Raw genomic sequence first — 17,326 nt, forward strand, 5'->3', positions numbered from 1 at the left:
AATGATTATGAATGTGTCTAAATTAGCAAGGAGACATTTAATTGTTTAGTAATAAACTGGTGTTTTCTGTGTCGCTGCAAATATGAAGTTGACAATGCGGAGATTGCGGACTCGCCATGAACGCCAGAGAGAAATGCACATTTCATATGGATTAGCCTACATAATCAGAGAGTATAGCCTATTTATTTTGGTTTGAATATTTTCGTTTAAAAGTAGAAATTTCAAACTTTCTGTAATATATAGCCTATATTTATCAAATCTGTGAGGCACAAGCTGAGTTTCGGCGCCCTACAGTTCACATGCAGTGATCGCGTACCGGCGCCTTATTTTGTCTGCTATATATTTGCTTCTTATTTAATAAATACGGACAATTGATTGATAAAACATTGATCAAAATTAAGATACAATTTATACAAAACGAAAATCTTTTAAAAAGAGTTTTCTATAAAACAAAACTTAATGAAGTCGTCAAAATCATGTTTTACCAAAAACAGCGCCGTTGCTAGGAGGGCGCCAGCGCCTCTGCCTCTCAGCGCCTCTGCCTCACGAGTGGATGATAGCCCTGAAGACGCCTAGCAATGATATATCTTTACTGGTAGTATACCTTTAGTTAAGTTATCGCAGCGCGCTAAGAGACAATGTTATCGGAAAATGCAGCCCAGGTATTTGCATAATGGAGATTCCAAAGCTCTCTTCTTTGGTCAGAACCATGGAGAGCGATCGAGGATTTACTTTTACAATGCAAAACAATATTTAAAGAGCATCAAGCTATTAAAATCTATATTATGTATACGCACAGATAATATAACAGTAGGTTATATTAGTCAATATTTTTTTATTAGGTTAAGCAGTGATTGGATAACGTTTTTTTATTTTTATTTTATTTAACGTTTTTAATTTAAGGCCCACCCACAATTGGTCTGGCTTATCCAAAACTGGAATCCTGGCGCCGTGCCTGGTTGGTCGTGCCAGTTTTGTGGTTATCAAATGTGTAAATAGCATCGCAAGAAGTAGCCTACACATGACAAAGCCAGCACTTTGGTCATCATCTTTCATTATTTCGGCAAATGTCTCCCACACTTTGCTCTTTCTATTTGTGTATTTGCGGAGCTTCCACTCCCCAGTCTTCACCTATTTTCTCTTGCCGCCTCCATCTCTGCCTGCAGACTGAGCTCGTGCGTCATCTTCGCGCCAGTTATTCAGCCAATAAAGTGTAAATTAAATTTAAAACGTATTCATAGAAAATTGTGTCTAGAACTATATAAATGACAAAGGTTTAATTGGCATCTTTATTTCAAACGACCCGACCGACCGCGACCCGAATATCATTAAAAATATGTTTGGATGACTCGTAACCGCGGGTAACCGCGGGTGACCGCAGGCACCCGCTCATTTCGGATCAACCCGCGCATCACTGGTGGGCTATTATAACCAGGGACTGCGCCAGATAATTTTTTAACATGTTCTGAGGGGGTGCTAGATATATTATATATATTTTTAATAAATTAGCAAAAATTGGCCACTTAATATTAAATATTAAATTATTTTAATGATCACAATTAAAGTATTAATTTTATTAAATGGAACAAGCCCAACATTCGGCATTCAATCAAATATTATTACTATATTATTATTTTTTAACGGGTTTAATGTTAAAATGACTTGGTAGCAGAGGGCCCCATGATGAAGCTCCGCCCCCACTGTACTGAGAGTCTAGCTCCGCCCCTGCTCTCTCCCCTTTAAAAATAATAATAATTATTATATCCTCTCCCACAAATTATTTATTTTAAGATACTGAAAAATAAAACTATAACATTCATTTCCCCGAGTTATTTTGTAAAATATCTCCTTGTATAATTAGCATTTTTATGTTTGCTATAGATTTAGCATGAGAATCCCTCTTTTGGGCTCGTATTCCTGACAGTAGCACAACATGTTCCGATATTAGTATCTCATCTCTCCTGTTTTTCCTGCATTTCTCATCTCCCTCCCACTTTCCTTTGAATTCTATAAAACCATGGATCTTTCTTCTCCTTATCATGCCACCTTTCCTTCAACCTTCTCTTAACAATATTCTTAATTTCATTCTTATGAAATCTCATGTTATGTTATTATTTTTCCACAAGAGGTCGACAAAGACACTTCTAATCTTAAGTAAGATATTTAGAGCTGGATTAAAAGGGTTATGCATGAAATTGTGAGTTATTATGAATTTAAGTTGAAAGAATGTGAGGAATGTGCTTAAATTACTATTTATTTTTTTATTATTTATTGGTAAATTTCTTAACAATACTCTTGATTTCATTCTTACTTAGCCTAACAATTAAGTTAATGTTGTTTTTAATGGCTTCTTTTGCTGCCTTATCAGACATTTCATTTCCTTGGATCCCAATATGTGCAGATTATAAGGAAGATAAAAGCAAGACTGATCCTCCAGTGCTGACTGAAGTTACTGCAGACTACAGGACTACAACGACGTCAACTCAAAATGGCCGCCCTCAACCTCTGAATCACCCAATAGTGAGCCTGCAAAAAAATTAAGGCACTAAAACATTTATTTTTATATTTAAATTTATTTTTAAAAATTGATTTGCAGAATGCAAAATTATTACAAATTAGAGTTGATGCTACGGAATCCTTTTCTATTGATAAATGTCTCCTCGTTTATAGTTTAAGCTTGAAATCCTCATAAAAGTGTCTTAATTTTGCCCAATTTTTCTATAGTCTATGATTTTGCCGCATAGTTTTAAGATCAGATGATTAATGAACTGCCGTAACGAAACATGCAAAATCATGCTGAAAAACTTATGAGCACATGCAAAAACAAGAGAACCAGTGAAAGTTTAATAACTGATTATGTTGTCAATGCATTATTTTTCCTGAGCTTTTCTGTTCTTCTAAAAACCTGAAGCTGCAGTTTGCTTTTTTTGGGCAAATAATTAGGTCAGTTAACCTTCACTAAGCTTAATGTTTTGTTCTTCCTTCATATTTTAAAATATATTAAATATATATATATACCTAGAGATTGGCATGGGGTACTTTCCATAAGTTCATCTCTCAATGCAAATCAAACTAGCTATTAGGCTAACTGAAATAAAACCATGCCAATCTCTAGGTATGGTGAAGGCTATGTGATGATGTGGGGCTATTTTAATTCCAAAGGCCAAGGGAACTTTATCAGGATGCATAGTATCCTAAAAAATAAATAAAATAAAAAATACTTAAAAATAAAAATCTGCCTGCCTCTATGGGAATTTAACATAGGGGTGTCCAAACTTATGCACCCTGTATTTTAAGGAAGAACATTTATTTATTTACGATACATTATTCATTCACAAAGAAAATTGGTGTCCTTAAAGGTTGGATTTTTCCTAATTTTTTAAATTAAGGCATTAAGTTCAATTTCCAAAATATGATTTTTTATTCCTCTTTTTAGTCAACTTTAGCATGGGTGTATTCACTTATGCATTGCACTGTATATATATATATATATATATATATATATATATATTCCTAATATAGATGGTTTACGCAAACTTGTTAGGAGTTTAGAATATATATATAACATATAAAAACTGTTCCAATGGGCCGAGCATACATGCAATATGAAAAAATAAAACACTGTAAAGTTGTGTACTGGAAAGCTTTATTGTGACAATTATCTCAAATATTGAGATTATTACAATGATCCAAGTAAAATCAAGACAAATTATACATTTCCATTCAAGACAGCATGACATGAAAAGTCACCCTATATGTTTTATAAATGCATGTTATAGATCTTATAGTGAATAATTTTTCAGTGTATATGTTTTTTTTGATAAAGCAATATTTAACTGGATCCTCCAATGAAAGCAGTCTTCACTCTTCAAGGTGAGATTCTCCAATCATTTAGCGTTCTCAAACCCCGCCCCCTGCAGAGCCACGCCCACATCTCAACAGCCAATCAACAACCGGAGCACAGAACCAAAGCTTTTTTTTTTTTTTCAATATGTCATGTTTGTTTCACACCACTAGAGGGCGCAGAGTTTAATGAATTCATATTTTATAAAGTGCCTGAAATTGCAAATTCATTTGTTTTATATAAATGGAGGACAAGTGTGGTATCAAATTAAGAAAGATTACCACGACTTTATCCTGAGAGTACAAGACACCAGGGGCCGGATTCACAAAACATTCTTATTAACTAGAAAACTCTTCTTAAATGACCATTTCTTCTAAATTAAGAAAAAAATATAAGAATATTTTATATTCCCTAAAACTTCATCTTACGAATTAAATTCTAACAAACTTTTTTACCTTAAGAAGATTTTCGTGAATCCGACCCCAGAACATCTCTTCTTCTTCTTCTTCTGCCATTTTCAATTAATGTGTAACATTTATAACTTGATTATCAGCATTAACTTCCTCTAAAGCCTCAGAAGTGATCACATGGTGGATCAGCAAATGATGCATTCTGACTTTTGAGACTTTGTAGAAGCCGAAGCCGAAGCTGAAGTTTGAACGTGAGAAGTATTTGAGGAAGAGGAGGAAGAGGAAGAGGAGAAGGGAGACACATATACAGAAGAGGAGGAAGAGGGAGAAACATGTGAGGAAGAGGAGAAGGGAGACACATACACATATCCAGCAGAGGAGGCATAAGCGTGAGAGGAAGAGGAGGAGGAGGAGGCGACCGAGGAAGATGCAGCGTGTGATGGAGTGAATCTAGCGCTGGAGTTAGCGCTGCTGTATGAGGGGACATGTGACCTGACCCTCACCGTGGGTCTCGTGATCACATGCTCGCTCGAGTCAGAGTACTCGATCAGATACTCGGGGTAGATCTGGTGCTTCTCGAACACCACGAATATGGAGGGGTCGTAGACGTCGTTCACACAGCTGTCGTAGAACACGGTGTCTCCTCCGTCTCTGGACGGCGGCCGCAGATAACTGGACTCTCCTTTAGTGTAGTCGCCCACCAGGACCCGGCACACGAACATGGAGCGCGAGCCCGAGTCTTCAGTGTAGCTGTGCGAGTACTTCGCATCCCGGGCAAAATAACTCCCTGTGAACAGATGAAGATACTCAGGGTTACTAGGGCCCTCGGGTCACTGGGGCCCGGAACTCAGTTTTTACAAATTGAGTGTTCATCAGAGGGGTTTGAACCACGAATACACACACACAAAAAAACTTTTTTTAATGAATTCGAGGAGTTTTGTGGTTGAAATTTAAGAAAAAGTAACAAATCCTTCTCTAGCGGCTCAATTTGCCCCCTTAGGAATGAATGTAATGCGAGGAATGCTTCAGTTCACATAGAAAAACCTAAAAATGCTCAAAATTCAAACTAAGAATGCTAAAACTTTACCAAATGATTTAGTTAATGTCTACATGTGTATCTGACACACTGAAGAGACTGACTTTAGGACCCAGAGGAACAGCTCATATAGAGCTAAAGGACATCTAGAGTCGTGAAATATCATCTTATATTATTATTTTCCCACAAAAGGCAAAGACACTCAATGTAAGATATTTAGAGCTGAATTAAAAGGCTAATGCATGAAATTGTGAGTTATTTTGATTTTAAGTTGAAAGAATGTGAGGAATGTGCTTAAATTACTATTTATTTGTTATTTATTGATCAAATCTAGTCATTTAAAGGTAAATAAATAATAAAATAAAAATCTCCAAAAAAATATTTGCATTAAAAAATAGAAAAAATATTATTAAAATGAAATAAAATAAGCTTTCTGGACAAAAAAAAAAAGAGAAAAAGTTATAATAATTTTAGGGTTAATTATAATGTTATAAAGTGCGAGTGAAGGATGAAGGTTAAAGGAATAGTGTGAATTCTGTCATCAGGGAGCGTTCTCCGACATGGAGCGAGTAAACGATGACAGAACTTGTTGTATTGTTGTTTATTATCTCCACCTTTCCCGTAGGCTGTCCCGTGCGTCCCGCAGATCCGCCAGTCGAAGTTGTTCCGGCCGATGGCGTCGACGTACTTGCGGTCGGTGCCGTGGAAGAGCTGCTTCTCGGACACGTCCCGGCCTCGGGCGCTCTTCTTCATGCAGTCCTTCTGCCTGAAAGGGTCAAAACCGTCAGTCTTGCTGCGATACATAAAAATATTTTTGAAATCTATAGTGTTTCATGGCCATCTACTGGCCCGGCAGCAGAATGCAGCGTTTTTAGTCGTTTCCGCGGATCCGTGTGAATGTGGATCGTTTTGACCATGATGACGTCCGTACGTGGAAAACTCAAAGGAAAAGCTTCTCCGTTTTAAGCGCATCGTTGTCGTGTAAGCGTACCCTTAGAATGGTGCATGTCTTGTGGACTTACCACTGAAACACTTCCCATAATGCTCTGTTCTGGATCCTGTCGATCTTCAGAATGCTGAAGCCTCTCATGGTGCGATTGAACAGTTCGCTGACTCTGATGTATTCACTTGCCGTGCTCTGCAGCGTCACTCTCTGCGCAGGATAACATCAACATGTTGAGCAAATCAATGTCACTGTGAAGGAATCAGAGAATCTGCGCTCACCTTGTATCCGGTTTCAGGAGTCAGAGCTTTATCCCAGTGTTCCGGCAGAGCCTTTAAATTGTTAAATGTCCTTTTGCTGAGAACAGATGTGAAGAGTGTTCTGTCACACACGTGTTTTAGAAAGTGTTTGAGAGAGAATGAGTCTGAGCGCAGGGGCATTTTCTTACGTTGTCTTGATTGTTCGCACATCAGCTGCCGACACAAATTTGGGACGACGTTTGACGAGTTTTTTGGTTGAGTAGCGTTTGTTTTCCTGGATCATATCTGAAGAGCAAGATCAGTCAAGATGGCATTAAGACGACAGTCATCGTATTCAGCCTTAATGTCTTATAGAGCTGCGTGAAGGGCTTCAAGACCACTACCAGGCAGATAATGTCATCACTTACTAATTACGTGATGCATTACAAGTAACGTGCATTATGTAATCAGATTACTTCTGTGATGTAACAAGTAAAGTAACATTACAAGTAACGTGCATTACGTAATCAGATTTCTTTATCGCTGCAACTTTATAAATTTACACATAAATATTTTAGTCACTTTTTAAAAAAAAGTAATGCATGTTAGTTTTTATTTTAATTAATTTGCTTTAACACTTCATAAAGTACTGAATTAAAATATTTAAAAAAGCGTTGTACGGTAGCTAATATAAATATTAACTAAGTATGTAATTTTTTAAGGGAGTAATGCAATATTGTAACGCATTACTTTTAGAAGTAACTTCCTCCAACACTGCTCACACTGCTCGTCTGTATCATTGGGCCCTGAATGGTAAAGGTGATTTAGGTTACCCTGGAAGCTGAGGGTGTAGGTCTGTGATCCGGCTGTGAACTCCACCACGGCACTGCTATCAGTCTCATACTTCTGCTCAAGTTCAGCACTGGAGATGGAGGACAAGCTGTGACCCCCCTCCTGATGAAGAACATAGAACATCATAACGAGTAAGTAACAGTAATGAATGAAGTAACAGATTAAAAGTAACGTGCATTATGTAATCAGACTACTTTTGAGATGTAACGAGTAAAGTAACACATTACAAGTAACATGCGTTATGTAATCAGATTACTTCTGTGATGTAACAAGTAACACATTACAAGTAACATGCATTATGTAATCAGATTACTTCTGTGATGTAACAAGTAACACATTACAAGTAATGTGCATTATGTAATCAGACTACTTTTGAGTTGTAACGAGTAAAGTAACACATTACAAGTAACATGCATTATGTAATCAGATTACTTCTGTGATGTAACAAGTAAAGCATTACAAGAAACGTGCATTATGTAATCAGATTACTTCTGTGATGTAACAAGTAAAGTAACACATTACAAGTAACATGCATTATGTAATCAGATTACTTCTGTGATGTAACAAGTAACGCATTACAAGTAACATGCATTATGTAATCAGACTACTTTTGAGATGTAACGAGTAAAGTAACGCATTACAAGTAACATGCATTACGTAATCAGATTACTTCTGTGATGTAACAAGTAAAGTAGCACATTACAAGTAACATGCGTTATGTAATCAGATTACTTATGTAATCAGATTACTTCTGTGATGTAACAAGTAGCACATTACAAGTAACGTGTTATGTAATCAGATTACTTCTGTGATGTAACAAGTAAAGTAATGCATTACAAGTAACATGCATTATGTAATCAGATTACTTTTGTGATGTAACAAGTAACGCATTACAAGTAACATGCATTACGTAATCAGATTACTTTTGTGATGTAACAAGTAAAGTAACACATTAAAAGTAACATGCATTATGTAATCAGATTACTTCTGTGATTTAACAAGTAAAGTAATGCATTACAAGTAACATGCATTATGTAATCAGATTACTTCTGTGATGTAACAAGTAAAGTAGCATATTACAAGTAATATGCGTTATGTAATCAGATTACTTCTGTGATGTAACAAGTAAAGTAACGCATTACAAGTAACATGCATTATGTAATCAGATTACTTCTGTGATGTAACAAGTAAAGTAACACATTACAAGTAACATGCATTATGTAATCAGATTACTTCTGTGATGTAACAAGTAAAGTAACGCATTACAAGTAACGTGCATTATGTAATCAGATTACTTCTGTGATGTAACAAGTAGCACATTACAAGTAACATGCATTATGTAATCAGATTACTTCTGTGATGTAACAAGTAAAGTAACGCATTACAAGTAACATGCATTATGTAATCAGATTACTTTTGTGATGTAACAAGTAACGCATTACAAGTAACATGCGTTATGTAATCAGATTACTTCTGTGATGTAACAAGTAACGCATTACAAGTAACATGCATTATGTAATCAGATTACTTCTGTGATGTAACAAGTAACGCATTACAAGTAACATGCATTATGTAATCAGATTACTTTTGAGATGTAACGAGTAACACATTACAAGTAATATGCATTACGTAATCATATTACTTTTGTGATGTAACAAGTAACACATTACAAGTAACGCATTATGTAATCAGATTACTTCTGTGATGTAACAAGTAACACATTACAAGTAATATGCATTACGTAATCAGATTACTTTTGTGATGTAACAAGTAAAGTAACGCATTACAAGTAACATGCATTATGTAATCAGATTACTTTTGTGATGTAACAAGTAAACACATTACAAGTAACGCATTATGTAATCAGATTACTTCTGTGATGTAACAAGTAAAGTAACACATTACAAGTAACGCATTATGTAATCAGATTACTTCTGTGATGTAACAAGTAACACATTACAAGTAATATGCATTATGTAATCAGATTACTTTTGTGATGTAACAAGTAAAGTAACGCATTACAAGTAACATGCATTATGTAATCAGATTACTTTTGTGATGTAACAAGTAACGCATAACAAGTAACGTGCATTATGTAATCAGATTACTTTTGAAATGTAACAAGTAAAGTAACGCATTACAAGTAACAAGTAAAAATACAGTTTTATTACGCCAACACAACAGACACTAACCGCTGTAGCATACGGGATCCAGATTCCATTCTCATCCTCCCAGTACCAAAGCCACTCAGTGGTCAGAATGAAGGTGGGCTGGACCACTGACGACACTGTGGACAGACGCCGCACACTGTGAGGGCCTCGGGTCATCGTTTCAAAATAAATTGGGTTGATTCCAGAGCTTTGATAGAGAGAGAAACAGTCAAAACACTCGACAAACCACACGTTAGTTAATACACTGACTGAATAGACAGCTTTATTATTGTGTATAGCAACACACTAAAACCAATGCAAACACCTTAGCAGTTTAACAGCAACCACTTTCAGCATCCTAGCAATTCACTGATTTCATCCTCATGTGCTTTCATCACCCACCTGTATAAAGTTTTAGGATCACAGTAATCTTTCTCAATGACCTCATTGTCAGGAAGTGCTTTCCATTCGGATCCTTCCTTAACTTCCCATTTATAGGGCAAACTGGAATGCTCCTTAAAACATGAGTCTGGAAAACAAGAGTGCAGTTCAGTTCACAATACACACGACTCTATGAATCACATGAGCACAGAGTTATGGGGCTCTTACCACCGTGCTTGCAGAATCCTTTGATGAAATACATGCAGATCTCAGTTTTCTCTAAGAGAAGAGACACACACACGTCACTCACCGAATTACAAGCATCTTTTACGCTGAATATTGCATTCTCATATTTAAAGGATTAGTTCACTTCAGAATTAAAATCTCCTGATAATTTACTCACACACACGTCATCCAAGATGTTCACGTCTTTCTTTCTTCAGTTGAAAAGATATTAAGGTTTTTGAGGAAAACATTCCAGGATTTTTCTCCATATAGTGACTTCAATGGGGTCCAACGGGCTCTACACGATCCAGCCGAGGAATAAGAGTCTCATCTAGACAAACCAGCGGACATTTTATAAACAAATAAACATTTATATACTTTTTAACCTGGTCTTGCACTAGCTGTGATGCGACACACATTACGTAATCAGGCTGAAAGGTCAAGTGTGACGTAGGGGGAAGAACAGACCCAGTGTTTACAAAGCGAACGTACAAAGACTAAGTCAAAAGCCATTTACAAAAAAATAAAATAAAATAAAAGGTAAAACAACGATGTTGGACGATATTGAAGTTGGAAGTTTTTCACCCTATCCTACATTTCTGAACCGGAACACGCTTGACCTTTCACCCTGATTACGTAATGTGTGGCGCATCACAGCTAGTGCAAGACCAGCATGTGTGGTTAAAAGTATATAAATGTTTATTTAGTTCTAAAATGTCCACTGGTTTGTCTAGATGAGACTCTTATTCCTCGGCTGGATCGTGTCGAGACTTTGAAGCTGCACTGAAACTCACATCTGGACCTTTGACCCGTTGGACCCCATTGAAGACACTATATGGAGGAACATCCTGGAATGATTTCCTCAGAAACCTTCATTTCTTTTCGACTGAAGAAAGACAGACATGAACATCTCGGATGACGCGAGGGTGAGTACATTAACATGAAATTTTAATTCTGAAGTGAACTAATCCTTTAACGCAGCTCATTAGCGGTGAGATGTGATACCTATAGGGGATTGTGGAGGCCTCTGAGCCTCTGGTCCTCTAAAACCACTCGATGGCCTTCGGTTCTGAACACTCGGGTCTCTTCTGGGGTTCTGAGCACTCGGGTCTCTTCTGGGGTTCTGAGCATTCGGGCCTCTTCTGGGGTTCTGAGCTGAAGGCTTGTTTCTGAAACGGGTCCTCAGGACTTCAATGTTTGAGTAGAGATCCTTCATGATGGGCATGAGTTCGCTGGGAACTCCTCTGTCCTGCAGAGTTTGGAGAGGATGAGGCTCGTAGAAGTCGTGAGCTCGAGTGCAGTCGCAGGATCCGCGCAGATATCTCTCACAGATGTGGAGTCTCTTGCAGTTCTCGGCGTCCGGACATCGGCCGTACTGTCCCGCGCCGTTATTATAAGAATGGCACACCTGAAAAACAAGCACGATTCTGCTGGATTCTGATGGAAGCTTGTATCTGCCACGGAAATCAAAATATAAACGTTTTTATATCTCACAATTCAAAGTTTATAACGCGCAATTGAAAGTTTATATCTCATAATTCTGAGAGAAAAATCTGAATTGCGAGAAATAAACAATTACGAGAGAACTCTTAATGTTTACCTTTATATCTCATAATTCTGACTTTATTTCTTGCAATTCGAACTTTATAATTGGCAATTTTTAATTTTTTCTCGCAATTCCGAGTTTATATCTTGCAATTTTGACTTTATTTCTTGCAATTCGAACTTTATAACTCGGAACTTGCAATTCTTAATTTTTTTCTCCCAATTACGAGTTTATATCTCATAATTCTGACTTTAGTTCTTGCGATTCTGAATTTATATCTCACAATTCAAAGTTTATAACGCGCAAATGCAAGTTAATATCTCATAATTCTGAGAAAAAAATCTGAATTGCGAGAAATAAACATCATTTATATCTTTATATCTCATAATTCTGACTTTATTTCTTGCAATTTATAATTTTTTTTTCTTCTCGCAATTCCGAGTTAATATACCGTGATTTTGACTTAATTTCTCGCGACTCGAACTTTATAACTCGGAACTTGCAATTCTCCCAATTATGAGTTTATATCTCATAATTCTTACTTTATTCTCACAATTCAGAGTATATCTCATAATTTTTTTATTTATTTCTTGCAATTCTGAGTTTATAACTCGCAAAATGTTTTTTTTTTTTTTTCTTTTACAATTCCAAGTTTATATCTCATAATTCTGACTTTAGTTCTTGCGATTCTGAATTTATATCTCACAATTCAAAGTTTATAACGCGCAATTGCAAGTTAATATCTCATAATTCTGAGAAAAAAATCTGAATTGCGAGAAATAAACATAATTTATATCTTTATATCTCATAATTCTGACTTTATTTCTTGCAATTTATAATTTTTTTTTCTTCTCGCAATTCCGAGTTAATATCCCGTGATTTTGACTTAATTTCTCGCGACTCGAACTTTATAACTCGGAACTTGCAATTCTCCCAATTATGAGTTTATATCTCATAATTCTTACTTTATTCTCACAATTCAGAGTATATCTCATCATTTTTTTATTTATTTCTTGCAATTCTGAGTTTATAACTCGCAAAATGTTGTTGTTTTTTTTTTTTTACAATTCCGAGTTTATATCTCATTATTCTGACTTTATTTCTTGCATTTCTGAGTTTATTTCACATAATTCAATCTTTATAACTAAACGAGTTTGTCACAATTCTGAAAGCAAAAACATGCAATTTCTCGCAATTCCACATTTATATCTCACAATTCTGTGAAAACTGGCAATTCTTTTAATTTTTTATCTCACAATTCTGAGTTTATATCTCGCAACTCTTAGTTTGTATCTTGTAATTCTGAGTTTATCTAAACTCGTAATTGTGAGGGAAAAAAGTCAGAATTGCTTATATAAGTTTATATATCTCGCAATTCAGAATTGAAGAGAAATAAACTCAGAATTGTGAGATAAAAAGTCGCAATTATTATACTTCCATAGGTTCTCTTGTTTTTTGCTGCCGTCTGGTGGTAAAGTAAATATAGTAAGTGCACAATCACAAAATCACCTTTAATAAATTCAACAAGGAACATGTAGGAGAATCACAGGAAATAAAGTTCAGGAAACAACCACGTCTAACATCAACGAGACCGAACACTGAACAGAGAGAGCTTAACTACACAGGAGGGTAATCAACTGAGCGATTACAGGTGTGAGGAACTAATTAAACCGAGGAAACTAACTAGGGAAGACAGGCAGGTCAAACAGGGACAGAACACAGTAAAACAATCAAAACTGAACACACACGTCACAGCGACACTGAGAGACTCAATACTATCATATACAATACAATACTCAATAGACTTTGAACCATGAACGGTGTATTTCAGAGCTAGCGTATGTGTTGAGGAGTAAAATAAGTGAAACACTCTTACGGCCGGCAGGAGTGTGTTGTCGCTCTGCAGGAGCAGAATACGCAGATGCTTTATGTCGAGTGTGTTGAGTCCATGAGCGGTCAGCACAGGCTCGTTCTGATCCGACATCAGATCGTGACTGAACCGACATCCTCGTCTGTGGGACAAAACACACTCGTTTCAGGAACAGACAGCTGTTGCGTTGCATTTGGTTTCATTATAGTTATGTTTAAGCATTAGTATGAACCATCTCCGGCACAGCATTGCCTTAACACAACGACTTTTTGTATTTATATTTATATATTGCATTCGATATCTAATGATGTGTGTTCACTGATCCGAGTTTTGATTGTAGGTGATGATTCGGATGCGAACACAAAGACATGCAGGTTTGGTGTTGTAGAAACGCTGCTCTCTGTCGTCTCAGGCCACTGTTATATCTTGATATGAACTAACTATGTAAATATTATGGGAAGGTGATTTTTGAAAACATTAAACTAAAAACAGAAACAAAACCGCTCCATTAACGATGTAGACATTATTAAATACCACATCATTAACATTTAATACTATTAACGTTAATGGAAGAACGTTTGTTCAGAACTTTGGGAGAGAACTTTCCTGTTAGCTGGGTTAATATACTGTAATATATTAAATAAAATAATTCTGAATCCAGTATTGTTTGCCACGAGATATGCAGTGTAATGTCTCATGATTCATGAATCATCTGGCTTATGAATTATACTCTACAAGAACAAATATGGTGTTAACTAGATAAAAACAGGTTTGTAGAGACAAACTACTAAGTTTTTTAGAGAAAGCCTGAGTAGAAAGTTTTAAAAGCTTTACGTTTTTAAGTTAAAACGAGTCAGACAGATAGACAGATGGATAGATAGATAGATAGATAGATAGATAGATAGATAGATAGATAGATAGATTAAAGCTTAACTGAGTAAAATGAGCTTCTGACAGTTTAAATTTGAATTCTGACAGTTGGAGTTTGACCAGTTTTGGCTTATTTTAACATTCCGTCATTGTAAATCAATGGTATTTTTTATAATTTTTAATCTGCATTTGTGGGAATATCGTAAGTCTGATCAGTTATAATAGAAAAGTCAGATCAGTCTGTCCAGATAGCAGACCTTTTTGACCTTTACAAACCAAAAATAGACGTTGAATCGATCCAAACTGATCAGTCGTCGATCAAATATCATGAAGGGGAAGTTTAGTGATTCTAGCGTTAAAGCTCTAGGAGGAGTTAAAAGTCAGAAGAAGAATCAATGTCTGTTTTATTGCCTTTCTTCATGAACACACACACACACACACACACACACACACACACACACACACACACCTTGCTTTGGCGAAGCGGCAGGAGCCGAGGAGATGCCCCTTGCACAGGTGCAGGTTCGCGCAGCCCGGGCAGTTCTGCGCGCGACACAAGCGGACCTCGGTTCGGACGATCACGATCTTCTGTCCGTTCAAGACCGCGACGACGAACGACTCACTCCTGCTGAGGACCGAGTCCATGTCTTCGTTATTTAGACCGAATATTGATCTTAAATCATCGAACTTCATAGATCCATTATGATCACAAATCATGCCAAGGATCGCCGCCTCGGCCATGTTGTTGGTTCTGTTCTTCAGACTGAATGGATTGACAGGGAAACAAAAGTGAACCGTGAAGAAAGGAAAACGAAACTTAAACACGGGGGAGGGGCTTCGGTAACTCGTCAACACCATCAAAGGTCTTTAATAAAGCATACGTGTCATGTCCGCGGAATAATAACAATAATTTAATTATTATTAAATTAAGTAAATATAAAATAAATAATAAATAAAAATGCCGTCAAAATAAAAATATTTGTTATTATTATCTAATACTCTATTACAATTCGGTTTAAAATAAATACATAAAATATTAATATTATAAATAAATAAAAAGTGATTAAAAATAAATAAAGTGACAAACACACAAATGCTACAATTAATAGTACATTACTAGTGAGTCAAAAATATAACAATGTAACTTAATAAAACCTAATTTTAGATTTATAATAAATTTTTCAGTGTATAAATTAGGTGTTTATAAAAGATAGATTTCTTTAAAATTTTAAGATGGGGGTGACATGTAAAAGACTTCAAAGTCAACTGATCAAGTTTTTTTTTTTTTTAAGTTTTGAAACAGTTATAATATAAGTTAAAATAATATATGAACTGTGGCTTTTGCGTGATGCCACATTTACGCCACTAGGTGTCATTGTAAGTCTATTGATGAGTCTGGTTACATGGAGATCATGTTTTCTGTAGCCTTTAATTTTCTATATTTCATAATGTGGCACATGCTGATAATGTGTAGGCTATATATATATATATATTTATATAATGCATCACTATAAAGATCAACACGTGTATTTGAACAGACCTGCGGGCAACAACAGTGGAAATATATATTGTTATGTACTCATGAATTAAAGGTCAGAAACTGACTTTCAAAAATACACCCAACCCGAGAAATAGAGAGTAATAAACGTGTGACAACTAGCCCCGGTCTGATCCGCCATACTAATGTGTGTAATACCAGTGTGATGCAAACATTACGGTTTAAAGATATATTTGTCAAGTCTCCTTTATTTATAAAGCGCTTTTTACAATATTGTTTCAAAGCAGCTTTACAGAGATAACAGGAAAATAATGCAACAAAGTTTGTTTCCAGAAGAAAATGCAAAAGCGTCACAGACCATCTTAAGTAAATTGGTTCATTTTTGTTGTAAAATAGTTATTATTTAGTTCATTTATGTATTTAATATAGGCCGTTCTGGAGAAAACGGTGATGTCATCGTCCAGCTCAGTTCAGCTCTCATATAACGGTGTCAGTGCAGGAGATCAATAATATTGTTGAATATTAAATTAAATGTTAAATTTACAATTTTGTAATTGTAATTGTGCAAACGCGAGCGCATGATCATATCACTGTACTTCTAAATGTAGCCTACGTCACGTGTGTTTATTTGTGGATGGGAAATGGCCAATTGATAAACTATATAATAATATCGTGCAAATACAACTTCGATTCGCTTCCCAGTCGGAGTTCATTCCCGGATCTGATTCCGGATTAACTCGGAATATCCTCGCGCGCTGATCCGGTGTCGCGTTTTACAAACACACGGTTGTTCCCCTTTAAGGAGGCGCGCGTTGCCTGGAATTCACGTCATTTCGCCGCGAAGCGTCCGGATCAATGAGGTTCCGCGGTGCGTTCCGCTCCCGCGAGCGACGCTTCCAGGAAGGTGTTATTAACCATCGCGTTGCCGCAACGTAGCGTCGGCTCGCGCGTTTACAAACAAGAAACACGGAGAAGTTGAAGTGTTGCGCGCGCGGGGCGAGGCCAATGGATGCGCGAGCGAGCTGAAGAATCGCCAGTGCGTCGCGAGGGGAACATTATTATCCAGGATTGCATTATTTCACGGAAGAGCAACAAGGGAGAGGAAAGTGGAAACAGAAGAACTTCCTGAATTTCAACGCGACATGTCCGATTCCCCCTCGCAGGTCATTATTAAGGTAATTCTGCCTTTTCTTTCTCGATCTCGAGTCGTGTTTGTGTCACGCGGTTGAGCATCTGTTGCTGCGATCGATGCATTAAGTTGATCGATTAGAAACGGGCTTTTGTGTCGTGTGTGTGTGTGTGTGATTAGCACTGGTATTTAAACACGTTGCTGGAGTAATGCTGAGCCGTCAGACTGGGAAAAGTTCTCCAGCGAGTTTGAGAAGGAGTTTCACTGGAGGACTTTGAGCTGGTCTGGAATCACATTAGTTTGCATTAGTTATTTAGTAACAGACTCGCGGAA

At 36.6% G+C, this 17,326-nt stretch overlaps 2 protein-coding genes across 3 annotated transcripts in view; one reads left to right on the top strand and one right to left on the bottom strand.

Moving 5' to 3' along the window:
- LOC307157744 (uncharacterized protein) overlaps positions 1 to 15,184 on the bottom strand; it is a 29,225-nt gene extending 14,041 nt beyond the window's left edge. Inside the window, exons 1-12 of the mRNA XM_079869663.1 lie at positions 14,836 to 15,184; positions 13,503 to 13,638; positions 11,086 to 11,488; positions 10,084 to 10,134; positions 9,877 to 10,003; positions 9,517 to 9,682; positions 7,306 to 7,426; positions 6,682 to 6,778; positions 6,515 to 6,590; positions 6,313 to 6,443; positions 5,905 to 6,056; positions 4,443 to 5,041 (exon numbers count right to left, since the gene is read on the bottom strand). Coding sequence (XP_079725789.1) covers positions 4,443 to 5,041; positions 5,905 to 6,056; positions 6,313 to 6,443; positions 6,515 to 6,590; positions 6,682 to 6,778; positions 7,306 to 7,426; positions 9,517 to 9,682; positions 9,877 to 10,003; positions 10,084 to 10,134; positions 11,086 to 11,488; positions 13,503 to 13,638; positions 14,836 to 15,107 — 2,331 coding nt within the window. The 5' untranslated portion in view covers positions 15,108 to 15,184. The remainder of the gene's footprint in view (positions 1 to 4,442; positions 5,042 to 5,904; positions 6,057 to 6,312; positions 6,444 to 6,514; positions 6,591 to 6,681; positions 6,779 to 7,305; positions 7,427 to 9,516; positions 9,683 to 9,876; positions 10,004 to 10,083; positions 10,135 to 11,085; positions 11,489 to 13,502; positions 13,639 to 14,835) is intronic.
- A 1,247-nt stretch (positions 15,185 to 16,431) lies between these two features.
- The window catches only part of etv6 (ETS variant transcription factor 6), a 28,595-nt gene continuing 27,700 nt past the window's right edge, over positions 16,432 to 17,326 (top strand). Inside the window, exon 1 of one of the 2 annotated variants that reach the window (XM_079870162.1) lies at positions 16,432 to 17,039. In XM_079870162.1, the coding sequence (XP_079726288.1) occupies positions 17,007 to 17,039 (33 nt within the window). In that variant the 5' untranslated portion in view covers positions 16,432 to 17,006. The remainder of the gene's footprint in view (positions 17,040 to 17,326) is intronic. The other variant, XM_079870161.1, reaches the window with a different exon arrangement.

Source organism: Squalius cephalus, assembly GCF_949319135.1.
Source record: "Squalius cephalus genome assembly, chromosome: 4".
Classification (NCBI taxonomy): domain Eukaryota; kingdom Metazoa; phylum Chordata; class Actinopteri; order Cypriniformes; family Leuciscidae; genus Squalius; species Squalius cephalus.